Here is a 27,218-nt window from a genome sequence, read left to right as displayed (position 1 = left end):
AGTGAGGATGCTCTCAATGGCACACCGATAGAAGGTCCTGAGGATGCGGTGGCTCATGCCAAATCTTTTCAGTCTCCTGAGAAAGAAGAGGCGCTGCTGTGCCTTCTTCACTGTATTTTCCGTGTGCACTGACCACATAAGATCCTCAGCCAGATGAACTCCAAGGAAACGGAAGCTGCTCACCCTCTCCACAGCGTCGCCGTTGATGGTGATGGGGGGGTGTATTCCTCTGCACCTCCGGAAGTCCACTATCATCTCCTTTGTCTTTGTGATGTTGAGGGTGAGACTGTTGTCCTGACACCAGTGGGTCAGGGCGCTGATCTCCTCCCTGTAGGCCGTCTCATCGTTGTTGGTGATGAGACCTACCACTGTGGTGTCGTCCGCATACTTCACAATGATGTTGGAGTTTCTCGTGGCCGTGCAGTCGTAGGTGTAGAGTGAGTACAGGAGAGGGCTCAGCACACACCCCTGCGGTGCACCAGTGTTCAGTGTTACGGGAGATGAGGTGGTGCCGCCCAGTCTGACCACCTAAGGCGTCTGTCAGACAGAAAGTTCAGGATCCAGCTGCAGAGGGAGCTGCTCAGTCCTAGATCCTGCAGTTTCCTGTCCAGCTTTGAGGGAACGATGGTGTTGAATGCTGAGCTGTAATCGACAAACAGCATTCTCACATACGTGTCTCTCTTCTCCAGGTGTGACAGGGCAACATGGAGTGTCAGGGCTATGGCATCATCAGTGGACCTCTTGTGGCGGTATGCAAACTGTAGAGGGTCCAGTGAATCGGGCAGTGCAGAGCAGATGAAGTCCCTGACCAACTTCTCGAAGCATTTGCTCACGATGGGGGTCAGGGCTACAGGTCGCCAGTCATTCAATGAGGAGATGGTGGATGATTTGGGTACAGGGACAATGGTGGCCATTTTGAAGCAGGCTGGGACTACAGACAGAGAGAGGGAAAGGTTGAAGATGTGTGTAAACACTCCAGCCAGCTGTCCCGCGCATGACCTTAGGACGCGGCCGGGAATCCCGTCCGGACCAGTAGCTTTGCGTGCGTTCACCCTCCTGAACCACCTCCGCACATCCTCTTCAGACACAGTGTGCGCACTGACGTCATCCGCGGTGCGCTCACTGTCCGGTCTCATGGTGTTCGCTGTGTCGAATCTGGCATAGAATGTGTTTAGATCCTCACACAGAGAGGTCGTGGTCTGCGGTGTGCTGGTTCTCCCTCTAAAGTCTGTGATTGTGTTTAGTCCCTGCCACAAACTCTGGGGGTTGTCAAACTGTTGCTCCACCCTGTCTCTGTACTCACGTTTGGCTGCTTTGATCGTCTTCCGGAGGTGGTAATGTGCGTGTTTGTAGTCTGATGTGTTCGCGGAGGCAAAGGCGGTGCTCCGCGCCGCCAGCGCCGTTCGCACACCTCCATTAATCCAGGGTTTTTGATTCTGGAAGGATTTAACTGTTCTGGATGGGACAACATCTTCCACGCATTTCCTGATAAATCCGCAGACTGAGTCTGTGTACTCATCAATGTCTCTAGCAGCCGCGTGAAACATTTCCCAGTCCGCCCGATCAAAACAATCCTGCAGCGCAGACTCCGATTGGTCCGACCAACGATGCACCGCCCTCAGGGTTGGAGCTTCCCGTTTTAGCTTCTGTCTGTAGGCAGGTATAAGCAGGATGGAGCGGTGATCTGACTGGCCGAATGGGGCGCGGGGGAGGGCTTTGTACGCATCTCAGAAAGAGGTGTAGCAGTGGTCGAGTAGCCGGTCTCCACGTGTATTGAAATGGATGTGTTGGTGTAGTTTTGGTGAGACTTTCTTCAGGTTACCCTTATTAAAGTCCCCGATCGTAATAAACGCCGCCTCTGGGTGTGCGGTTTCCTCATTGCTGATCGCGCTGTACAGTTCTCTGAGTGCTCGGTCAGTGTCGGCTTGTGGGGGAATGTAAACAGCCGTCATAACCACCGCTGTGAATTCTCTCGGTAGCCAAAATGGCCGGCACTTAATCATCAGGTACTCCAGGTCCGGAGAGCAGAAGGATTTGACCGGGTGCACGTTCGCATAATCACACCAGCTGTTGTTGATCATGAAACACACACCACCACCTCTGCTTTTCCCAGTAAGCTCCTGTGACCTATCCGCGCGGTGCACGGAGAACCCCGGTAGTTGTACTGCGGTGTCTGGTACTTTGTCCGATAGCCAGGTTTCTATGAGACAGATCGCGCTGCAGTCCCGCATCTCTCGCTGGAATGAGATCCGAGCCCGAAGCTTTAGTCACAAAATTAGAGTATTATATTGATGTGTGTGTGTGTGTGTGTGTGTGTGTGTGTGTGTGTGTGTGTGTGTGTGTGTGTGTGTGTGTGTGTGTGTGTGTGTGTGTGTGTGTGTGATAGATCTGGCCGTTAACCACTCTCTTCAGTGTATTTTATCGGCTGGAAACCTGTAAAACTTAACTTTTCTGTCCTTCTGTCTACTTTTGCAGACCACAGCTCTACACGTGTGTTAACCACACTGATGGATTTTATTTGTCGCTATTTACACTCTTGACCTGGTTTTAACACGTGGTGTGTTGGTATCTGACTTAGTGACTTGTGATGCTATTTTCTCAGATCACGTCTGTGTTGTTTACTTGGTTTCGGTCTGATGTGACTGTGGGAGCCTGTGTGCACCCTCAGCAAGTTAGAGTGAATAACCCTTAAACTGCAGCTTGTTTCTCTACTGCCTTTGATGGCGTTCCTACACCTCCTAGTTCTGCCTTCTTGGATGTGAATGCACTAAGCTCCTGGCTCCATGCTACCTGCAGCAGTGTCTTGGATTCTGTGGCTCCACTGAAGCCTAGGCTTCCCAGGACCAGATCAGAGCCATGGCTGAACCACTAAATATGTTTATTAAGGCGGAAATATCAACTAGCAGATAGGATGTGGAAGAAGGTTAGGTTACTGAGCACTTTTCAGGTGTTAAGAGACTGTCTTTGTGACTATCAGGAGGCTGTGAGAAATGCTAATTGGGTTTATTTCTCAAACATGATACTCTCGACGCGTCACAGGCCACAGATGCTTTTTTATGTAATTGATAATATTCTCAATATTCACCAACCAGTGGTTATTGAGCCCTATGCGATGTCTTGCGAAGCATTTTTGAATTTTTTGTGGATAAATAGTCAATATCTTTCTGGTCCATGTTCAGCTACTTTTAGGCAGTTTGAGACGCTTACGTTGGACTGCCTTTGGAATTTAGTTAACCCTTTAAAACCTGCTGGTTGTCCCTTGGATTTGATGCCCCCTAGGCTTTTAAAATAAGTTTTTTTTTTCATCAGTTGGTCCTCGGATTCTTGCCATTATTATTCAGGGCATTGTCTCTGGAGTAGTACCAGGGAACTGGAAACATGTGGTTGTTCAGCCTTAATTGAAGAAGCCTGGACACGAATCACCTGCCTTGTCCAGTTATCGACCTATCTCCAGACTTCCTTTTATCTCTAAAGTACTGAAGAGGGTAGTTTACTCACAGTTGATTGAGTACTTGATGGGAAATTACATTTTGGAAAAATTTCAGTCTGGTTTAAGCCAGTTCACATTACAGAATTGACAATGCTCTGGGTTTTTTAATGGCATTTTATTGGCAGCTGATTCCAGACTTTGTTATTTAGATATTGTTGGCCTTATCGGCTGCATTTGATACTGCCGATCATTCTATCCTGATTTCTAGGATGGAACACTTTGTGGGTATTTGTGGGGTTGCGCTGGATTGGTTAGTGTTGTACCTAGGGTTGTCACGGTATGAAAATTTAACCTCACGGTTATTGTGACCAAAATTATCACGGTTTTCGGTATTATCGCGGTATTTTTTAAACGGTGTTGCATATGTTCAGAAAGCATAGATAGTCCTGTTCTACACAAACTGAAATAGTTTTGAAAAGGTTTAACAGTGTTTATTAAACCTAAAATAACACAAAGCCTTAGCAAAAGTGCAACTTTTCACAAGTAAAGGAACAAATAGCTTATTTTTCTGGAACATGTTACAGTAGTCAGTGCAGGTTTAAATTATACAAATCCAAACATTCAAAATATAAACAATATGTAAACAAATCAAAGAAACACCACTTGTTTTCTCATATACTTGTTTTCTTCATTATCAAAATGAAAATCTAAAACTCCAGTCCACACTTGACTTGAGCACTGTACAAGTCAACCTTAAAAAATATGTATTTAAAATAAATAGCCACTTTAAACAAATTACTAAAATAACTACTACACTATGTAATCAAATCCAAATGTTCAAGTATAAATGGCATTGAATAAGTAAACAAATCAATGACAAGGAACTAATTGTATATTTCTCTTCATCATCAACAAATAAGATGCTTCATCCAGCAACAGGGTGTCCGTGACACGGTTTAAATGCTGGCAGAGGACGCTGCGGCTGCAGTATATAGCGACTCGTTGCGTTCTCCCTCAATCAAAAGTCCTCGCGTCATGCATTTAAGCTAAAATGCGAATGTTAACTTACATTGCACTGGCTGTGGAGACGTGGGTGATGGTCACGCAGATGTGCCATTAGATTCGAAGTGTTGCTGCCTTTTGCAGACACTTGTTTCCTGCACGTTCTGCAAACGGGATAGCAGTCTTCTATTAACTGTCCCTCAGCATTTTTCAGAAATCCAAAATATGCCCATACTTCCGATTTAGTCTTCTTTGAGGGCTGATGGATGTCCTGGGCGCTGCCATCTCCTCCTTCGGCCATTATTTCAGCTTCAAAGTTTTGGTGCCGTTGCAAACTAAAAAGTGCGTGTGCTCGCCGCGGGAACTTCAGCTGAAGCAACGGTGGCTGGTAAGGGTCACCGCGCCGAAACCGCAGCCACGGTAAACCCACCGAAATAATTTCGTTTTTTAAAAACTGGACGGTTATTTTTATTGTCAACTTTTTTACCGGGGTTTACCGCTATACCGGTTACCGTGACAACCCTAGTTGTACCTGGCTGACAGAACCTTCAGTGTCTCACTGGAGGATTTTACTTCCTCTAATGCTTCATTCTCTTGCAAGGTTCCCCAGGGTTCTGTTTTGGGCCCATTGTTGTTTTCTCAGTATCTGCTACCTCTTGGATCGATTTTTAAGATATACATGGGTGTCATTTTCACTGCTATGCAGATGATACTCAGGTATACGTGCCTTTTAAGAGAAGCCACAATCATGCTTTGCAGTCTCTTTTAGATGTTTTGTTTAGGTTAGGCAGTGGATGTTCTCTAACTTCCTTCTTTTTAATGATAAAAAAACAGAGGTTGTAGTTTTTGGTCCAAGTACTTTGTCTAAGGTGGGTGCAGTGGACCTCGGGACAGTGTGAGTGTGACTTCCCTGAGTGTTGTACTGGATGGGGATCTTGTCTTGGACATGCAGATCAGTTTGATGACTAAATCTAGTTTTTATTAATTAAGAAGGATCGCCAACATTGTCAAAAAAGGATTTTGAAACAGTAATTCATGCTTTTATTTCATCAAGGCTTGATACTGTAATTCTTTGTACCTTGGTGTTTTACAATCCAACCTCGTGCATCTTCAGTCGGTGCAGAATGCTGCTGCACGGCTGCTCGCTGGGACAAAAAAGATGGAGCCCGTTACTGGCTGCCTGTTTGTTTTTGAATCCAGTACAAGGTGCTTTTATGGGCGTTTAAATCTTTGCATGGCCTTGCTCCAGATTACCTCTCTAAGCTACTGTTTTTTTACTTCCCTGCACGGTCTCTGAGGTCAGCTGATAGGATGCTCCTGGAAGTCCCAAAAACAAGACGTAAGCTCGGAGGTGACGAGGCTTTCTCTGTAGCGGCCCCTAGGCGCTGGAAAGCGCTGCCTTTGAGCGTTAGGTTGGCCTCTTCACTGCCTGGTTTTAAATCTCTTTAGAAATCCTATTTTTATAATTTGGTTTTTAACTCAGCATGATTCTTTTTAGGTTTTTTTTTTAGTGTTAGTTAGCTTTAGTCTATGCATTTTTATGTTGTGTATTGTTTTTGATGTTTTGAATTTCTGTGAAGCACTTTGGTTGGTTTTTTACCGTTGTAAGGTGCTACAAATAAAGCTGCCTTGAACTAAAGGATCTTTACACGTGATCTCAAGATGTTTTGTCCATTTTTCTATACAATCCGGTTTGTCCATTACTGACGTGAGCTCTGGACCAGACTTGCTCTTGGCTGTGAAAACTGGGAGAAAGACTCAAGTGGGCAGAGCAACATAATGTCAGCAGCAGAAGCACAACTTTCCTTGACTGCTTGCAAGCTCAATAGTTGAAACAGCTCTTCTGCTCCCATTGTGCTAGGGTATGTTGTGTCACCATCATTTATAATGCATGCTCTATGACTCAATCCACACTGATAGGTGACAGTGACAGTTAAGTATTGTTATAGAAACCTGCAGGTTTAAAAACAGACATTTAAGGCTAAATAAATGGCTTTTAGGTCCTAATCCTTTCTTGTTGGCTGAAAATCTTTCTAGGTTTTGCAAACTGAGCCTATGCATTACATTTCTGTATGACTTCACAGCTTTTTGTATTTTAATGGCCATGTCTTGAATAGCTCTGGAGAAGGACTGAGCCATTGATGGTTGTGTTCGTTCTGTCAGTGCTCTGTCTCCCTTCTATGTTCATCTGGAACAGCGTCTGCTCATTATCTCACTTTTAGCACTCACGGCCAACTGAGTGCTTATTTCCATGCCATGCCATTTTTGAATCGTTGGGCTCTAATGTGGAACACTTTTTTCTCCCATATTGTTATCCGTTTGGAGAATACAGCTCTGAGGAAAAAGAGGCTTTGTGTCAGCTTGCAGACAGGTTTCTCCCTAATATCACCAACTACAACAGAAACTCTGTTTCTCCTGACACTTGAGATACGAGCAGGGCATTTTTTTAACTACTGTGAGTCCAGATCCACTCATCACTTCATTGTAGACCACATTTGTGTAAAACACTCTTCTGATGTAAAGATTTATGAAGATATTGAAGCTTTTGGTGAAATTTAAACATGCAAGTAGGATTAATTCATAATCTTGAGAAGTTAAGTTTAAAAAGAAACTTTCCTTATAAACTTTCTTTTTTGTTGTTGTTTTTATTTGGCTGCCAAAATGATCCATTGATGAAATTCTCATTTTTGCTCTATTTGACTTGTTTTAACAACAGGATTCATCGGTTAAGAGCATCAGGTGAGCATGGTGACGTGATGCTAACGGTAGTGCTAGGGGGCGCTATAGCTCCCTCTAGAGCTGTGGTCCTCAATAGGCGGCCCGCGGGCCATGTGTGTCCGGCAGGCTCCCTCTTTGGTCTAAGGTGAGTCATTCACCAATAAGCAGAAGCTTCGCTAAGGGAAGTTATCTTCCCATACAGAGGCAGACAAACAGCTCCAGAACTGTGGATTGTTATAAAACGGTTTCTCAAATAGCAAAAATGACAGACCATCAAACGTGTAGATCACGAGATGGTCTAAAATTGTCATATTGCCCCACCATAGCCCTTTGGGCCAAGTCTGCCTACAATGTATTTAAATGTTAAATGACCTGCACCCGTAGAGCCACTTTGTGGGTCAAAGTACTCCAAAGCACTTCATACTACTGTCCTAATAGTTGGAAAATACCAAAATGAACACTGGCAGTTTGAAATGGTGTCTCAGTATTAATAATGTAAACAAATCAGTATAATGTGCAGTAATTTTTGTAAACATGACATCAAAACATTGAAAGGTGCTACTCTAATAATGCATATACATTCCTGTATATACACCCGATAGGGCTCCTTAGGAAACAATCAGCTAGTAGAACCTCGGGTCAGAACAAAACAAGGTGAAGATGCGTTTAGTTACTATGCTGCTCACATGTGGAATCAGCCTCCCCAGGACTTCAGATGTGCCTCAACCCTAGTGTTGTTTAACCCTCCCACTGTCTTTATGGGTGTGACCCCACGAGGAAAGCTGACCATTGAGCAGGGTTGATGGTTTATCCCTTGAGGTCCACGTGGCAGGGGTGAGGTGGTGCTCACTCCTCACCCCTGCCACATGCACCCAAGGGATAATCCATCAACCCTGCTCAATGGTCAGCTTTCCTCGTGGGGTCACACCCATTAGGACAGAGGGAGGGTTAAAACAAAACTTGAAACCCTAATGTACTCATCAACCATTGAGTGAAGTGTTTCCTATGCTGCATCATCTCCACTGTAATCCGTGATGTAATTGCTCAACCTTAATTCTGCCTTGTCCTTTTAACCCTAAATTATCATTTTTTTCTGTGTGTATTTTTAATTTGTGTCCTCCTGTTTATCGTTGTGCTATTCCATGCTAATTGTAAAGCACATTGGATTGCCTGTGTTTGAAATGTGCTCTATAAATATTAAAAAAAAGCCCTTTTCCTGCTGCTCCTTAAAGAGGCCCGTGTTAAACGAAAAGATTCTTCTTCTCAGCAAGGGCACCAGTTTGTGGCTGCTTCATCGAGCCTCGACTTGACTGGAAGCTGTGGAAGCCCAAAGACGTCTTTTGAATTTTTAGGAGTCTCTTTTTACCGATCGCCCAGGCGGCTCTAATACCATGAGACAGCAGCAGTGGCATCTTAGCTGCCAGGCTGTAGGCCAGTGGTGGAGTGTTTAGTTTATACAGATCAAGTACTTACATAGAAAGCCATGGGCTGCTTCGCTTCGCTTCGTTTCCTCACTCTCTTTAAAAGAAGAAAAGTTGGTTGAAGGCTTAGCTGCAGGGAACCGTGTTCTGCTTTAGACCAGTATATCACTCTGTGAGGCTCACAGCCCCTGAGTGCCCTTTCTGCAGATGTAAGTTCAAATGTGCTCATTTTTTATGTTTGTTATAGCCGCTGCTCAGAGTTCAAAAAGCCACTCAGAAACTCCTAGAACCGATGAACCAGAGAGGGGTTTTTATGTTGATGGGTCTGGTATTTCATAAAGGAGGTTTTTTTTTTCAAGGCAAACTTATTTTATTGAAGTGACTAAGTTATTACTTACAATCAGAACAAATGTCTTTTTGTAGTGCTTTGCCCGTAGGAGTAGCTGGGAGAGGGAAGTTTTGTCCTGTCCTGGGACCCGACTCCGGATAGGCCGAAGTAAATGAATGGATAGAGTAGGGTGGGGTGATTGATATGGCCTAAAACCAGTATCACGGCATGTTGAGGTCTTCATATTAATAATGAATGGATGATAACTACTTGTATTGGGAACCTAAGTCACTTCCGCATCACGGGTTCCCAGAGGAACGAAAAAATGAGCGCAAGTCAACGAGGCTAAAAGAGCTGTTTTCTAATCCGCTTTGCCTCACGCCCTGGATCACACACATGTTGTACTGCAATTTAAATGAAAGTAATGATGGGTGTTTCGACCACACATGTCATGTACTAAAGTAATTTGACTCAGTTGCTGATTTGTATGATGATGCAGATGATCAGAGGAGTTGGATCCTTTGGCTGTTACTCTTTTTCTGCCAGCTCAGCAGATGGGTGAGCCATCATTCTGAATTTTGTCTTTTAAGTATTTATGAGTATCTAAAATATTTCCTCTCAGGACACTTCTAGTGATTCCTAGGTGGACATACAGGCTGTGTCTCAATTCAGGGTCTGCATCCTACGTCGGCCGGATTCGTCGGCCGGTTACGTCACAGCGCCGCGACTAGGCCTGTCCCAATTCGAAGACTCCTTCAAATGCGGTCGACGAATGCGGCCTTCTTTTCGCCTGAATGAAGGATGGGTCGGGTGTATCCTTCAACAGGTAGCATTTCCCAAGATGCCTTGCGGGCCGGCCGGCAGAAAAACTTAAAAACAATGGCGGACAGTGAAGCGGGAGCTGTCGGAGAGGATTGCGCATATAAATGTAAGTAGAAACTTGAAAACTGTTAGGTTAAGGACTTTTTGTGATACATGAACGTTATTTTAGTTAGAAATGTTACAGTAAAAGTGCTTGTATTGCGGTGTCGGCTCGTATGTTCGGCCGCTCGGTGTCGTAGTTCTCCCGCTACGTTTCCCCCTGATTTTAATAGAAGTTTGTATTTTAGGAACAAAAGAGAAAACCACGGACTTTATTAAGCTTAGGGCGGAGATGGAGCACATGATCACCGGAGCAAAGTATTTGGCGGCTGTGGCATGGAGGTACAATAACATCTCATATTTTAAAAACTCGTTTGAGTTTATTTTTTCTGCGAAAACATGAAAGGAATAACTCGTTGTCCTCTTTTCTCTATATTCTCTCTTCCTGTTGTTTTTCTTACATGTTTGTTAGGACTATTCTGGAGAAAATGGGCATCCAGGGGAAGGTGCCAGCGATGACCAGCTCCTGGAGCTGATCTGAGAGGACATGAGGCTGCAGAGGGCCCAGGAGAGAAGGACGAACTTTGACAGCTTTTTACTTTGCTAGAAAAAAATGGTTAAGGAAGATTAAACATGTACATATAAAAGAAATATCTAAATAAAATCAGTTCTGCATTAAACTCTTGAATTTTATTTTTGTTTACAAATGAGAATTGTTTACTAGAGGGTATCCGCTGGGTCTTGAAAAGTCTTAAAAGGTGATAAATCAGTTTTGGTCAAATTAAGACCCTTAGAAAGTATTAAAACTATTATCACATCTTTGCTCAGGCTCAGCTTGTCTAAAGTATTTTCTCTGAATTAGCTCTCCAACAGTCAAGAAAATGATTAACCCCCAGAGACCCACGGTTGTAATATTACAACATCAGATTTAAGTCCACAAAAATAAACCTTCCCCATTTTTTTTCTTTTTAAAACCACATTTACATTGCTAATAGGTCCTATTGTTCAGTTCTGCAACACTATTGGCTGTTAAAATGTGTAAATAGGCCCGTTTATCTGGCCTCCTAGAACAACATGTGAAAGGTTAAAAAAAGATTTTGCAGTTTTCTAAATTTGGGTTTCTGGGGGTTAAAAAGCTAAATAAAACGTCGAACTCCATTGTTTAAAGTTCCTTCTCCCTTCTGCCCAGCGGTTCCACGGTTGCTAGGCGACGGAACATTCGCCGAGGGAGTTCATGAAGGCTAGGCCTGTCCCAATTCACAGCCGTTAACATCCGGTCTACCCGGCCGACGGAGGACCCAGCCCACGTCGGCCGGGTGCGCTGGGTCCTTCGAAGGATGCAGACCCTGAATTGAGACACAGCCACAGTAGAGCAGTCCTAGTGGTTGTCGCTGCGGCCATGATCCATGATCTGTGTGTCCAGTCCAGTCGCATTTTTGTTTTTGTCTATGCGGGTTGCGCTATTATATGTCCAGTCCTTCCCCTGTAATCTGAATGGAGGGGGGGGGGGGGGGGGGGGGGTAACATTCACGGACCATTTCACTGCCGTGAAAGTGGGGAAAGGGGTAATAGCTGGGCACTGATCGTGTCACCTCCGTGCTTCTTGCGGGGGGGGGGGAGCTGTGGCGCAGTGCCACGCCTGAGCCGATGTAGGGGTAACACAGATGTACTTTGTTTGAGCAGATTTTTTTTTGTATTGTTGAAATCTTAATGGTGAACCAACCTCAGTGTTTCACAGTGTGGTTAAAAGTCAAACCGGTTAATCATTGCAACCCTACATGGCTAGAGATCCAGCGCCCAAGCACTTCTTTCTTTTCGGTCTTTCTTATTGTTGGTTGAAAAGCTGTTCCTAAAAACAAGCTGTAAGTTGTGCCAGACGCTGATGCAGCAGTGAGAGTAAACAGCCAGATCTTTCTTCTTAGAGCTGTTTTCTCTTGAATCACCCCTAACTGTTCAGTTGTTTGATTGTGAAGAGAAATCCACACAGAGGCTCTCATGTGTCCACAAAACTGTTTGCTTTCATTCTTTACTCACATCTTTAGTGAGGATCATGTGGTCTTAAGAGTAAATCCTGTTTAAATAGAAAAGCTGCTGTGTATAGGGACAGTTCTTCAAGTGTTGACTGAGATCTAAAACAGTGATCGACACAGAAACACTAAAGTATTACCACACACTGCCGTGTTGTTAAAATCTGTCTTTTCTTTCACTAACCTTGTGTTTGATTTTACTTAAACATCATTCTTTCATATGCATCTTTAATTTATACATACATTCTCTAAAAACCCATTCTAAATACCATGTTGGGTCTGAAAGCAAGACAGAAAAGTCTGAGATCGGGGGGGGGGGCATTAGACCTCTAAACATTTTGTTTCAGGCAGGAAGACAGCTGATGTTGGTTTGAGTTCCCTCTTTCAGGAGTTTACTTCTGCTGTGTTTGAGCATCGCTTCAGGAGTGCTTTCATTATAGCCTATTACAGGGGGCTAATTTGTATTATTTATTATTTAAAGACAAGTAGAAGAAAGTAGGAAAAGTTTAGAATGACTTCTCTGGGTCAGGGATGAGGTCCTACCTCAAGTGGATCTCAGGGTCTTGCTCACCAGTGAGGGAAAGATGGCGCGCAAAATCGGCAGGTGAATTGGTGCTGCATCTGCAGCAGGGATGTACGTGGTTAACCGGTTAATTGCTGTTAATGTTGTAACCAGGTAAAATAGTTTTGCCCGGTTAAAGCTGCTTTCCGGAGTTTTACCCTTTCAGAAATTGTGTGATTTTTCAGAAACCCGTAAAAGGGATTATCTCATCATGTACTGTGATAAAATGTAAGCAAAAAGTTTTTTTTTAATTTTTTATTTTTTGCTAAGTACGCCCCTGCCCGCAGAACTCCGTGCAATAGGAAACTGAGCGCCGACCAGAACTAACCAATAGCGTTAGACCACCACTTGCTTCAAATTTAAGGAATACCTCGGCTGATGCTGAGTTGCTGAACTTTTCACGGACAAGTAAGTCTCTCATTAAGCACATTTCTAAACAGAAACGTGAAGTCGCGATCTTAAACAGAGGAATAGACTTGTTGTGTGATATGCTTGTCAGCCACTAGATGGTGCCATTGGATAAGCGAAATATTCCGGAAAGAAGCTTTAACAGCTTCAAGTTGTCCTGCTGTGCTGGGAGCAATATATTTTGTGCCACTAGAGGACGCAAGAGCACTGCTATCAAAGTATGTTTACTGGGCCACCGCAGAAGAAGAAATGAGCTTGTCACATGACCAAACAAATGTGCTCAAACATGAAGAGGTTAGCAACGAGCCAGCGTTGGAGCAGTTTAATCTTAGTTATTTCATTCTTGGAACACAATAAGGCTGCGTTCACACTGCGGGCCTTGATGCTATAGTCCGACTTTTGAGTAAATCAGAATTTTTTGTGTTGCTGTTCACACTACGACTATATGACTTAACCGAGTTTATCTCCTTGACTACATTTAAAGTCAGACTAAGAACCCTTGAGGCAGATTTCCTGTGTTGTAACTGGCTCCTGTGATGTTGTGCATATCTGTGAAGCTGAAACATTTGTGACTGTAACTACCAGAGGTGCAAGGAGTATTAAAAACACAACTGTTAGGAGGGACAAGTTCTGAGAAAGGCACGGTCTCACCTCTTTGGACCAACGTCTCGCACAGAAGCATAAAATCCAGTTGATGAGTCTTGAAGAAATCATTCAGTAAACCGTCTTGTTTGCCAGTGATCTTGAATTTTGTCAGGCCATCAAAGAAGAATCTTCATTTAAGGCCCCACGCTGAGGCAGAGAGCGGAGGTTTGTAAAATCCACGCCACTTCTACCATGACGTGGCCACCTGGACCGGTAAGTTTCAGTCAGCTTATTCGATGAGCCGCCATCTCCAGGAATAATGAGCCTGAGCCATCGGCGAATTAAATCCAAAGGACCCGAGGTTCCGCCAGTAGCTTGCTGAGTGGTTCGGACTCTAACATGCACACCAGAGCGCCTTCCTCGTTTCTGAGGCCTCTTTCAGGGGTGGCCTGGGACTAGATGCTGCAAGGTGGGAGCGGCCAATAGGACAGGTGGAGGAGGAAAGTTTGAAGACTGTCCTCCCGTTGAAAGACCACTCCAATATAATTCAAAAGACTCCTTAATCTTAAAAAGTGACTGGCGATCATAAGCAAGAAGACCAGATACATTCCAAAAGAGCACAAATAAAACATAATAATAAGAAAAAGCTCAGTGCTGAGACGAGTCGCCGTGCACTCTGCTGGTGCCACCATTTTTCCGAAGGAAGGAGCGTAGATCGAGGGGTAAATCAAGAGCCTTTGACCTCAGCTCTCTCTTCATCACAAGAGACAGGTTACCTGTCACAGGTACAATGCCAGCATCGCAGCACCAACCGCCCAATCGAAACATGATCATCTAGACTCGGTTTAGTCATTCTTTCACCTAACATGCACTTTTGTAGGACCTGGCAGAAAGCCGTGGTACCTGAAAAAAATCAGACATATGAAGAAAAATCTGTCCTTTTTCTGGCTTCCTCCTCTTTGTTCTGACTTAAATGGTGAAGCACTGGTCACTAGGGATCTCGCCAGTCCTCCCAGTATGGATCCGTTTTTCTCATGGATCTTTCTTGAGGAGACGAGGCTGCTGTCCCAGCCTGACACACTTTCAGACTTTTCTGATTATACAGCAACGGTTTTCGAAGAAACCCAGGCTAACTGAGGATTCACGTTCTAATTCATTCCTCAACACCACGATTCAAATGTATTTTAAAGGTGAGTGGGTGTCATGAACCCTTTCATGTGAAAACCTTTGGAAGGCTTCAGTGAAAATTCTCAGCAGTCCTTTTGACATCGAAGCAGCGAAGCGTTTGATAATGAGGCTGAAGATGGATTTCTGTTGGCTGCAGGCTCATGATGTTAAAAAGTAAAAGATAACTGAGGGAAGTCTGTGGTTCTGAATCACTTTCACCTCATGGATCCACATTTAGAGCAGCAGTGCCATCTTCTGAAGAATGCACTCAAGAGTCCTTGTTGTACAGCAGTACTGGACCATATCTTTTGTTTTCAGGTCGTTCCAACTTCCAGATCGGGCTCCGATTCAGACTGAAGGGATTCCTCTCCTCAAAGTTTGTTTAGGCCAGGTTTGCAATGCTCAGCAGAACCAGACTTAAATTCTTCATATCCGTTTTCTGGGTCAGTGTTGAGATCAGTTCTGACAGACCAATCCACTTTTATTTCTATATCTCCTCCTACACAACTCTGTCAAACAAAGTGCTGTGTAGTCAAAAATAAACAATAAATAAAACGCGTCACAACTTAAAACACACGGATGAATGTAGGAGGAACTCCAGTATCAGGTGGGCAAACAGAAATACCTTCACTTGACCCGTTTGATTCTTTATGATTCTGTTGTACAAAGAAGATGTTGTAAATATTTGCTAAAAGCTTCTTTTAGTTTTTTTCATTTTTTAGATACATTTTATTTTGTATTATATATTTTCTATGTTTCTATCGTGTTTAAGAAGCATCTTGTGATTTTTATCGTAAATGTTATTGAAACCCAACGTCCTTCCTTTAGTGATGAATCTGAGTTAAAGCCTGATGCTGCTTCTCATCTCTAAACTAACTGATCTCAACACATCCATGTGTTTCATCTAGAAAAGTGTTGTTCTTCATTGTTCTATTATATTTTTAGTGTGATTTCTTGTATTTGATTGCCTTGTTTGGGTAAATTGTAAATCATTTTTGTCAGCTGTGTTGTGTTAAACATTTTCTCGTTCCTGACAAGGATGGTCCATTTGTCTCACCAGATCGGGGCTTTCCTGAGGATCTACAACCTGCGAGCAGTCTGTGAGTCGGTTAAAGAGCCCGGCCTCCTCAGAATGGATACGGATCACCTGGTTTTTCAACTCAACGGGGGAACGTCGTTCGGCAAAGGCATCCGGGTCCTACCAGAAAGCAGCCCTGATGTGCAGAAGCTAAAGAGGTTTGGCAGCTAAACGAGAGCCAAATATCTGGAAGTTCTGAGAATCACACTGTTGTCTGGTTTCTGATCCAGAATAGAACCAACAAGCTAAAATGAGCGTGTCTAGTTGGACTGTTTTATAGCTCATGTAGACACCAACAACTTCATTCTTTTCACTCATTCATCTAATAGCTGTTAGAAAAAACCTGAGCAAATGTCATAACTGATTCAAGTTCATGAGGGAAAAAGCCGCTGAAGTCAGAACCTTTTGGTACCTCCCACTAACGTTTGGTTCTGGGGCGCCTCTCATTTTGGGTCAGATGAAAGACGTTTCTGATGTACAGATGATGTCCAACTGCTCCTTTAAAGACAGTTTCCTGAGTTGTCTTTTGCTTTGTTAGTTTGAGACCAAACACTGGTTAAATACTAACGCTGTCCAACACAGAGACCATAGCTATGGCTCCAAAACACAAGATCGTACTAACCCCGGTTCTATCCAGCTGAGTCTCTGTAACCTCGGTGTTGTCTGATTCTGGAATGTCCCTGATGTCTCTGTCTTCTTTGTTTTGCTTTTTAGATCTTTTGAGTCTTTCTCAGAGGATGAACCAAGTGACTCTGAGATGTTGGAGATCTGGAGCACTCCACCAGAGTTTTTGAGTAAGAAAACCCTTTTCTTGTCCGTCTCTTTCTGCTGTTCTGTCCTGGATGTCCTCCAAAGACACAAACGTTTAGAGATTGGACATTCAAGGGCTGCTTTAGGGGTTTAAATCTTTTTATCAGGGGTTTATTTGCCTCCTGGGCTGGATCGACCCAACTTTTATCATTACTTCTTAATCAACAGGCGCCAATATTTACCAAGATGGTTTCAGCATAACCCGCTAGACGAGTCCTGGTTAGATGTAGAACAGACTGCAATGAGATGGAGCTTTTGGACCTACCATTCATTAGCTCAAGCACAAGGAGACGTGAAAGCTTTCAAAGCATGTCTCTGACAGCATGGTGGGAGTATCTTCACTAACACCATGCAGACGCAGCCATCTGGGAAAACCCGGACATTTTACCAAACAATAAAATTATTAACCTTCCATACTGGAAGTGTGAAGGAATCCTATACCTGGAGCACATATTTGTATGTTATTAATATTATTATTATTATTATTATTATTACACAGGTCATCGGATGTTCAGGATGGGGTTTTTGCTGTCTGATATCTGTGCACACTGACAGTTCTGTTCACGCACTATGATCCTGTCCACCTGTTCAGGGATCCTGGTGTAGAGAAGGGCTGCAACTAACGACTATTTTAATAGTCGACTAGTCACTGACTATTGAAACGATTAGTCGACTAGTCGGATAATTATTACATTTTTCTTAAATTTAGCATGAGATTGCTTTAATTATGTGAAAAATGATAATAAACACAAGAAAGATGGGTACTTCAATGGAACATGCATGTTTTATTGAACTTTGCTGCTGATAGGCTAATTCGTACTAACAGTAAATAAAAATGCCCTGTCTGACACCAATTAGGCACAGTGCTCAGTCAGTACAGACATAAATGCATAAATAAAATTAAAATACTTTTGTCAAGCACAGTCAGGCATAACATTAAATATCTCTTTTTAAAATGCAAAAATACGTTTAAAAAAATGTACATCCAAAACTAAACGTATTGGCTTTCGTGTTATTTAAATCTTACCGAGGTGAGTCAGACTCTGTTTCATCCAACTGTCCGACGTGCTTTCTCTTTAAGTGTTCATGCATCACTGAGGTGCTGCCGTGATAAGCGAGGACTGCTTTGCAAATAATGCAGGTCATCTTTTTATCCGCCACATCCAGGCTAGAATGCTCCCAAACTTTAGGTGTTTTGGTACGAGTAGCTGCTGTGTCGGACGCCGCCATTTCTGTTAGTTGGTGCTCAGCAGAGAAGCTATTGCGCATGTGCGACTCCCGGCAGGGAGTGTAATGAAGTGAGATGCAGAGGTGTGACATTGTGGCATAGTCTTGGTACTACGTTCATTTGTACCGCTTATTTTACTAGCAAAAGCAAAGGGGTAGGTGGACCATCTCTCCTGATCCTTTCGTAAGTTATCATTTACTTGGTTATAATTAGCCACATATAATAATTCAGTTTTTTTAGTTAAATTAATCCCCAAGTATTTTATTACTTTTGTTTTCTAATTTATATTTAATCTATTTCTAATTTCCTCTCCTGGTGTATAGTTGAAGTGGATAATTTGTTATGATTGATGTCTTGCTTGAGCGTGTCAGTCTCTTCCTTCATGGTTTTATTTGAATGAGCCCAGGTCGGACTTCAATTCGGTTCTTAAGTCGGTGATTTGTTGGCTTAGTAATTGTAGTTGTTCAAGCAAAGTACCAGCAGTAGACGCTTGTTCACCGCCGCCATTGTCCTTCTCCTTGTCGTCGTGCTCTTCGTCCCGTGCTTGATATATCTGTAAATGCTTCTCTACCCTCCGGAGCTCAAGCTCAATCAGCCATCCCGTGTCGCTGCCAACTCACAAGTCTCACTGGATGTTGTCTTTATGTTTCAGATGACGGTGCAGTGGAGACCCGCACAGGTAACACACACACACACACACACACACACACACACACAGCACCATACAGAGTTAGGTTCCAGTTCAGTCCAGATGACACGTCTCTGAGTAGAGACTTGGACAAATGAGTCTGTCCCCTTGTGACTCATTAAAACAATGATTGGTGTGTTACATAGAGGCTCAAAGAGCACACCTTTCTGATCATGCCACCTTCACTGGTTTGATTATATTTATTAAATGAAATCTAGTTGTGGTTAAATGTGGTCATCTAAATGACTGATGGTAAATATGGAGGGATGCAACTTTACTTTGTGATATTTCTTTATACGTTGTGTGTTCTGAATGATGTCAGAGAGAAGCTGCAGCCACCAGATTCAGCCGATGACTCTGTCCCAGCTGAAGCAGAGCCAGCCTGAAGGAGAGTACCACGTCAGGGCCCAGCTGAGATCCTACCAGCCTCACAGGCTCCATCAGTCCCTCAAACTCTTCTGCAGCAACTGTTCATCCATGTGAGCAACATGCCACTAAATTCTAATGCAGTATTCAGCCTGGATCTGGAAAGGTGTCTGGATGAAAGATTTCCTCTGGTCTTAGGCAGGAAATCCCAAATGAGGAAGTGCTGTCGGGAATTTTCTCAGCAGCATTCCAGGACTCCACGCCCTGCAGACATCCACCATGGATTTTATCTGGACATGTGTCCCTGCCCGAAGATGTAGCGCAGTCCCCAAAGAAATCAATGGATGTCCTTGCGTCCAGTCGGCTACTGAAGAAGGAAAACCCCAAAGAGTTCATATTCCTCCAAGGTGTTTAAGATAACAGCTCACTAATGTTATGAATCCATCTACTTTCATCACACACTCACACACACACACACACATCTCAAGTCTTCCTGCTACCTTCGCAGGATTCTCTCTGGAGGAGACATGCATGCTAGCAGCCCACTACGAGAACATTGTTCCTCTCACGTCGTCTGGAGGAGACTTGGACCTGCTCGACCTGTCGGCACCTTTCCTGTTCAGAGGCAAAAAGAGATACTACGGGTCAGAAAGTCACTTCTAGTTCTGAATTATTCATGTGTGTCATTCAGCAGCTCGTGGAGACTCCAGACGCTGTGCTGCTTTAAACTGTACATCCGTAGATCTAAGACCGTACTTTGGTCTGGATCCAGCCTGAGGTCCACGGTCTGCTGACCTGGGGTCCAGAACACATCACTCCTGATGTCAGTCGTTGTTGATCCTGTCTTAAATCAGGAGAGGATGATGAGGAAACCAAATCAAATCACTGCGTCCCTGTTGGATCTCAGGAGTGATCCCAGACACGTTGTTTTACTACATCAGTGTTTTTTATTCCGGTACCGAGAGGACTGAAGCAACAAATTCCTGTTTTAGTTTGTTCTGCCGTGGGAAAACCACACATTAGCTGTGCATGGGCCATCAGACCAGCAGAACCGGGATCTCAGGTGTGTGTCTCTGTGTTTCAGGTGTAAGCGATGCTCTGAGGCTTCTCTGAGGAACATGAAAGCTGTGGGAGCGGTGGTCGATGAAAAGTTTCTCGCAGAAGGTGAGACTTTTAACATAAATAATTTTATCATGAGTGTTTTATTAGTTCTTATATTTGCTTATCTCTTAATTAATTTTTTTCTATCTTACCTTCTGCACCAAAATACCGCAGCAATTTCCTAATGTTGTGACTTGTCACACATATGGCAATAAAAACTTCTGACTCTGATTCTGATTCTGACAGGTCACACTCGGGGAGAAAACAGGAAGTAAAATGTTGTAATTTGCTGCAAAAGCTAAAAATATCTATTCCAGTCGTCTAAGACTGTTTCCAACAAAGTTCTAGTCAGCACTGAGGGGCTGAAGAAACGATAAAAGCCTGAGGGTCCTTGTCACGTTTGGTGTTTTCTGTTCCTCTGCATGAACTCGGTCCAGTCGCTTCCTGGTTGCAGGTCAGCGGTGGTTTTCTAACCACAGCTGCAGACTTTAAACGACTCGAGGCTTGTTTTAACGATGGGGCCTTCTAAAGCCTTTATGAAGATGTTGAGCTCCACGTGTTTACCCATAAATCTGAGTCTGAAGTGCTTGATGACGCTGATGCTAACACACATTTGACCCAGTCAGCCTCTCGTTTCTTCATTTGGACCTGTGTGAGTGAACAGCGGGACAGCCTCTCTGTGTAAACTCCACCAGTGGACCGAGTCCTGACGCTGGACATAAACACCACAGCATCTCTCTTCAAAATAAAAGGACAGCAGACGTTGATTTCAAAATAAAAGCCATGTTCTTGTGTTTTTGTGTGGAGATATTTATTAATCCTTCCACCCCGTGTGGGTCAGATGTTGTGACCGTCAGGTCCTTCCTGTTCCAGACTACCGAACGAGGCTGATCTCAGGTCTGTTTTAGACACAATGATCTGGGTAATCTCTCTGGTTCTGCAGATCTAGGCATCCAGCTGCTGCAGTACGTCCTCCTGATGAGGCTGAAGCTGCAGGACTCCACCGACACGCTGGACGTGTTCCTGTGGAAGGATGCGGTGAGCTCTCCTGCACAGTCAGTAATGGGGGGGATCATTTTTGGCCTGTTTCATTTGAGCCAAGTTTGGATATTCAAAACAAAACTAGTGAGGATCACGTGTATGACCCTCAGTCTTGTACTATGGTGCAAGTGCACACCAGATCATGGTTTCTGGTCTGGATTCAGCACCCCAAAGTGAAGTAGTTCTCTGTTATTTATTAAAGATCAACAACAGTATAGGTGATGTAACCACTCCGGTCTGTTGGAAGGAACCTGTCAGCTGTAGCCTGATGCTAGGGAGGGCTCAGAAACTCAGCGAGGTAGTTCTGACTCGACTTGCTTTGGATCTTCCTTCAGGAGAAGTTCTTTGGTGTGTCAGCAGAGGACGTGTCTGCCACTGAGGAGGCTCAGGAGAGGGTCCAGAAGGTCATGGACTTGCTCTGTCCACCAGAGGACAGCCAGGGTGCGTCAGTCAGACCCGCTGAAACCTGAGCTTTTATTATTAGAATACTGGAATAATCGTGTTTTAATCATTAGGATGAGGTTCATCAGGCCTGCTGACTGTCTCAGGTTTGTAACAAGAGTTGTTCTTTTAGATCAGCGCCCATGGCTGGACCTGTGCCTGATGGCGTACGCAGTAGAGGATGAACCGGGTCAGAGTCAGACCTGCTACCAGATCATCAACACAACCATCATCACACCCTCCACCACTCAGTCAGGCCCGGACTAGAGCTGGATACCCAGGTCCTGCTGAGTCGTTATTCATGAAGATCAGATGGTTCTGATGTTTTTGAACCTGGTGGTTCTACTGACTCTGTGCATGAACAGCCTGTGTAGAGCTTGTTGTTTCTGTGTGAGAAATAAAGAATGAGTGAAGCTGCAGCTGGGTGAAAACGACTGAATCTGTCTCAGAATGAAGAGGTCTGATGTGTCCTCTTCATCACACACACACACACACACACTCTCTCTCTCTCTCTCTCACACACACACCCTCTCTCTCTCTCACACACACACACACCCTCTCTTTCACACACACACCCTCACACTTACACACACACGCACACTACTATATTATTTTGGATAATTAAATAAATGGTTGCTAATATTGAGTGTGTGTGTGTTCTGTTGGTCTGAATAAAGAAGAAAATGTTGGTAATTATGTTTAATTATATTCTACATGGTTAAACTTAGGGCTGCACAGTGGAGCAGTGGGTTGTGCTGTTGTCTTGCAGCAAGGAAGTCCTGGGTTCACATTAAAAGATTCAAAGTCATTTATTGTCATGTTCTCCACATGTGCAGGACATACAGAGAAATGAAATTCAGTTTCAGCACACACATCCCAGCCTGCAAAGAGTTAGCATGTTCTCCCTGTGCACGTGTGGATTCTCTACGAGTACTTCTTCCTACTGTCCAAAAATATGACTGATTGTTTGGCCTCTCGAAGATGATGGATGGTTAAACTTAGTTCTATGAGTACGTCCTTATGGAAACGGCCAGCTGCTACAGGCCGGTAGCCCTGACAGCAGAGGCTTCTGCAGTAACGGTCTCTAACAAGGATACTGCAGTTGAACACCAGTTTGTTCCGGGGGATTGGCCGATGTTTGTTTGATATGCACAAAGCTGCCGGAGGGGTCTGAGTGACTTCATTCAATTTAATTCAAGTTTATTTATCTATAGCCCCAAATCACGACCAGCTGTGAAAATCTTACTTAGTTTCCCTTTTAAAGGCCTTGCTGAGTTATCTTAATCTGAGTAGGCTGGCGCTGCACGGGATTTGTGAAGGAGGTGAATTCAGTTTTAGTGTTTATTTACTCACCACCTCCTTATGAATCTGCTGTTGGCATTCCCACAGAGGGACGATAAAGGTTCAATCTGTCGGTGGACTTATTATCTCTTGGGGTTTGTTTATCTTTTGAAAAGCATTGCTAGATAACTTTCCAGTTTTTAAGATGCGTGACTCTCCTAGACTTGGTGTAGTACACAAACTGACCACTAGATGTCTCGCGAGACATGGCACTAAAATGTCAGGCTTTTGAGAAAAACACACGTTTATTAACCGGAAGTTCTAATAAACCTGCTTGTGACGCACAGTTGAGGCATGTCTGCACTCAACCAGGTCTGGTAAACTTAACTCTCTTCTTTTGTTTTTATTTATCTTTTACTTTTTCGGTTTCTGTGAGACAAGATGTTGTTACAGCCAGGCTTTATTACTCTGAGCCTCCAGTTTTGTGTTACACACACACACACTCGATACGTACAGTGTACTAGATAAGAGACCGTTTGACAGATCCCCCCCCCCCCCCCCCCCTCTCTCTCTCTCTCCCTCTCCCCCCTCAGACGCTCTCTCCTTGTCTCACTGAGCTCATCCCGGGTCCCACAGAACAGTCCGAACGCGGACCATCACCTCTTGGACAGCCAGGTCCAACCAAGGGTGGATCTGTTTGACCTCGTAAGGCATTAGGACGAAAGAAATCCCCGCTAAGATTTCAAAGTTCGGTTTAATCCGAGCCGGAAATGGGTCGGTTCCCGGTCTAGACGGAACCACGATGCTGCCTCAGCAGCTGCTCTGGTTGCTGCTGAGTAGCCAAGTTGTCTCCAGTCCGCTGCAGAGACGGGAGGCAAACGGCGCTCCGGGCCCTCATCAGGAATTCGCCCCCGTCTTGGAGAGTGCGCACAGCCGGAGATGGCGCAGTTGGCACCACGGTCTGGGTGCGCGAGATCCCGGTGCGCGCGACTTGTGGCGTGATGCTGAGATCCCGGGTCGACTAGAGCTGCTGAGGTTTGGGGGGTCCCAGGTGTCTGTGCGTAAAAGTGACTCCTTTAATGGAACGAGGCGCATCCGGCCCGTTCGAGGATATTTACGCACGGAAAGTTTGACAGATGAGACTGGAAATGGCGGATATAGTCCGGAAGGATACCCGAGACTAACTCCGCATGGACTAGAACCCACGGTGAGCCATAGTGGTGAACACAAGCTGAGGTTCGAGCGGGATACGAAACCCGTCCTAACGCGGCGGAGCGAGGCACTCCCCGCTGCCCTAGCGCAGGAGCAGGAGACCGGATTCCCTCGGGTGTTTAACACCAGTGACTATGAGGAGGAGCAGTACCCTCTACCGCACATCCCCGACACCACGCCGCTCGTGCCCGTGAACCCGCGGACCAGACGCAGGCAGGTGAAGAACCCGTTCTACCCGCTGGGCGCGGAGGCGTACGGCGCCTACGCGGTGATGGTGGTGTCCGCCCTCATCTTCGGCGTGGGGATCATCGGGAACGTGTCGCTCATGTGCATCGTGTGTCACAACTACTACATGAGGAGCATCTCCAACTCTCTACTGGCCAATCTGGCGCTCTGGGACTTCCTCGTGGTCTTCTTCTGCCTGCCGCTCGTGGTGTTTCACGAGCTGACCAAGAGCTGGCTGCTGGGAGAGTTCTCCTGCAGGATCATTCCCTACCTGGAGGTAAGAGGACGAGGTCAGCCGGGTGCAGTAGCAGCACCACAGCAGTTCCTTCAGATAGAAGAATTAGAAAAGAAACCATCTGCCAAGATGAGCAGAAGGTGGTGGTGTCCCCTGAATGAAGCACCCTGACCAAACTGCAGATCCTGTTGTGTTCTGGTGCTTCTGATGTGCTGCAGAAACATCAGACAAAGACATGAGGTGTTCTGTAGGTAGAAATCTACCAGTGGATCACGACTGATGACCAGTTAACAGTTCTGGAATATTTATGCAGCAGCAACATGAAACGCATGGAGTTTTGTGTTTGCTCCACCAACTCAGAAGTTTCAGAACCAACACTAGACCTGCTGGTCCAGATCTTTGCTGATGAACCCCATTATTTATCCTGTGTGTGTGTGTGTGTGTGTGTGTGTGTGTGTGTGTGTGTGTGTGTGTGTGTGTGTGTGTGTGTGTGTGTGTGTGTGTGTGTGTGTGTGTGTGTGTGTGTGTGTGTGTGTCCGGGTTTCTCTACATCGGGTTTAATATCTCTGAATGAGGTAAAAGCTTGTTAATCTGATTAGTGTCACATCATGTTGCTTAAACCTCCTGAATGTGTTACAACCTGCTCTCCCATCAGATTGAGGGGTTGAGGGGTGGGATTAAGCCATCTCAGATTAGACCCCCACCCCCTCTGAATGGTGGATCATCAGCATCACTAAACAAGCAGCTCTTTTAAAATCAACTTTCATCCTCTAGAAAACCTTTGATTTCTTGTGTTACTTGAGAGTTTTTGTTTTCCTCTCTGTCGTCTGTTTGGGACGAGATTGTTACAAGAGAATGTGCAGAGCTGGCTGGGTCTACAGGACTAACACAAACAGGTTTAGCTCAGGGAGACTGACAGAACAACGTAGCCTGAGATAAACAAACATGATGGTATGTTAATCTTCTGACTTACTCAAAGGTGCCATGGGCGTTTTTGGAAAACGCTGTTCAAGGAAGCATTTGGACACGTTAACATCTGCCATCAGTCCTAACACAACACTCCTGTAACAATCAGCATGTTAGCCAGCTAGCTAGCTAGATAACTTTATATATAAAGCACTTTAACAACAGCCCGAACTGACCAAAGTGCTGGACACACATGCAACCAAGAAATTACTCAGTAAAAACGGAAGAAGTACAAAGATAATAAAAAAGACAGCTCGGCAGGTCAAAGCTTTTAGAACCCGACCAGAACTTCAGCACAGGTTAGAGTTGGCAGAACGAAGGCAAAACACTGGTGATCTAGGAATCTACATCGTCATAATTTTTAGCTTTGTCCCAACCCCCGCTTATCGACTGTACAGTTAGAGAAATTGGATGTTTTTCTGGGTATCTACATGTGTTCCAACTGTTTATTTCATTTGTAATCTACGTTGACCTGACTGTAAGCTTTTTATTGTCTGTTGGTTCCAGCATCAGTCACTGGCTCGTTTCTGCCACCTGCTGAAGTAACGCAGTAACTGCAGTTTACCTAAGATGCAAACTTGGGTTCTTTAGACTGCATAATCTCAAATTCAAAGATACTTTATTAATCCCAGAGGGAAATTAGAGAATATGAAACAATTTGCACTGTCTTCCCATTTTTTTGTAGGAGAACCATGAATCTGTTTCCACAATGAATGTTGGACCGTGCTGTCTGTCATGTTTAAGGACCACTGTTATGATTCTAAAACTTGTTTACCTTACGTGTCTTTTTTTTCTCCCAGGTGGCATCTCTTGGGGTGACAACATTCACTCTGTGCGCTCTGTGCATTGATCGTTTTCGTGCAGCCACCAATGTGAAGCTATACTACGAGATGATTGAGAACTGGGTATCCACCACAGCAAAGCTTGCGGTCATCTGGGTCGGTGCTCTTCTGCTGGCTTTGCCTGAACTGCTGATCCAACAGCTGGTCACTGAAGACAGCGACTCGCCTGATGTGTCGCCCTGCGAACGCTGCACGGTTCGAATCTCCACCGAGTTACCTGACACACTTTATGTCCTGGGGCTAACCTATGATGGTGCACGCCTCTGGTGGTACTTTGGTTGTTATTTCTGCTTACCCACGCTGTTCACCATCTGCAGCTCGCTGGCCACGGCGAGCAAGATACGTCACGCTGAGCGGGCATGCGTACGAGGAAGCAAGAAGCAAATCCAGCTGGAAAGCCAGATGAACTGTGCTGTGGTGGCTTTGGCCATCCTCTATGGCTTCTGCATCATCCCAGAGAACATCTGCAACATCATCAGTGCATACATGGCGGCCAGCGTTCCAAGGAGAACTCTGGACATCCTGCATCTGGTCAGCCAGATGCTGCTCTTCTGCAAGTCTGCACTGACCCCAGTGCTGCTGTTCTGCTTGTGTCAGCCGTTCAACAAAGCCTTTCTGGAATGTTGTTGCTGCTGCTGCGATGAGTGCGGCTCAACTCGTTCTCCTGCTAGTGCCACCAGCGATATGGACGAGTGTGCCACCACGGAGCTGGAGTTGTCTCCATTCAGCACCATTCACAGGGAGCCCTCCACCTCTGCTGCCTACTCTGTTGTGGGGACACACTGCTGAGGTCAAAGGTTAAAGGGAAGCAGGGCGTTGTTATCAGAGACATGTTTGGGGTAGACGTAGACCCACAGTACCACGCTGCTTTTTCTGAGCAACCCAACAAGGTTGTGTCCATTCAGTGTTTACAGAGATGATATCTGTGAGAATACAGTCAGTATTAGTTCTTTATAAGTAGACTCAGCTTTTAATGACATCAGCAGTATTTCCACTGGAGCTTTCATCACCACTGAAAGCTGAAAGTTCTGCTCGTTGTTTCTGTTTAGTTCTCACAATATGAGAATACTGTTATAGATTCATGTGAATTTCTGAATCATAAAGTGATTTCTGTTTCTGACACCAACTGTGTCGTCTGAGTTTTCTACACTATGTTAGAAGCTTGGTTGGGTGATCAGGTCTTTGTTGTAACAGA

The 27,218-nt window shown here is 44.7% G+C and overlaps 2 protein-coding genes across 7 annotated transcripts in view; both read left to right on the top strand.

Moving 5' to 3' along the window:
* pot1 (protection of telomeres 1 homolog) overlaps nucleotides 1–21,681 on the top strand; it is a 93,847-nt gene extending 72,166 nt beyond the window's left edge. For all 6 annotated transcript variants that reach the window (XM_054746531.2, XM_015965653.3, XM_054746529.2 and 3 more), the window contains 10 exons: nucleotides 15,570–15,745; nucleotides 16,302–16,381; nucleotides 18,278–18,304; nucleotides 18,636–18,792; nucleotides 18,878–19,086; nucleotides 19,188–19,323; nucleotides 19,764–19,843; nucleotides 20,724–20,818; nucleotides 21,157–21,262; nucleotides 21,396–21,681. In XM_054746531.2, the coding sequence (XP_054602506.1) occupies nucleotides 15,570–15,745; nucleotides 16,302–16,381; nucleotides 18,278–18,304; nucleotides 18,636–18,792; nucleotides 18,878–19,086; nucleotides 19,188–19,323; nucleotides 19,764–19,843; nucleotides 20,724–20,818; nucleotides 21,157–21,262; nucleotides 21,396–21,529 (1,200 nt within the window). In that variant the 3' untranslated portion in view covers nucleotides 21,530–21,681. The remainder of the gene's footprint in view (nucleotides 1–15,569; nucleotides 15,746–16,301; nucleotides 16,382–18,277; nucleotides 18,305–18,635; nucleotides 18,793–18,877; nucleotides 19,087–19,187; nucleotides 19,324–19,763; nucleotides 19,844–20,723; nucleotides 20,819–21,156; nucleotides 21,263–21,395) is intronic.
* A 1,478-nt stretch (nucleotides 21,682–23,159) lies between these two features.
* On the top strand, nucleotides 23,160–26,957 carry gpr37a (G protein-coupled receptor 37a). The gene is made up of 2 exons (XM_015965656.3): nucleotides 23,160–24,257; nucleotides 25,982–26,957. The coding sequence occupies exons 1-2, from the start codon at nucleotides 23,346–23,348 to the stop codon at nucleotides 26,810–26,812; spliced, it is 1,743 nt and encodes a 580-aa protein (XP_015821142.1). The 5' UTR covers nucleotides 23,160–23,345; the 3' UTR covers nucleotides 26,813–26,957.
* Nucleotides 26,958–27,218: the final 261 nt, after the last annotated feature.

This window comes from Nothobranchius furzeri, chromosome 14 (assembly GCF_043380555.1).
Source record: "Nothobranchius furzeri strain GRZ-AD chromosome 14, NfurGRZ-RIMD1, whole genome shotgun sequence".
In the NCBI taxonomy this organism is placed as follows: domain Eukaryota; kingdom Metazoa; phylum Chordata; class Actinopteri; order Cyprinodontiformes; family Nothobranchiidae; genus Nothobranchius; species Nothobranchius furzeri.
Note: the sequence above shows the minus strand (reverse complement) of the source record. Positions and strands in the feature narration are given on the sequence as shown.

Excerpts from the sequence above, each read along its gene's own strand:
- gpr37a (XM_015965656.3), top strand. The coding sequence starts at position 23,346 with ATGCTGCCTCAGCAGCTGCTCTGGTTGCTGCTGAGTAGCCAAGTTGTC. Across the intron at positions 24,258-25,981 it reads GGATCATTCCCTACCTGGAG|GTGGCATCTCTTGGGGTGAC; the intron begins GTAAGAGGACGA and ends TTTTTCTCCCAG.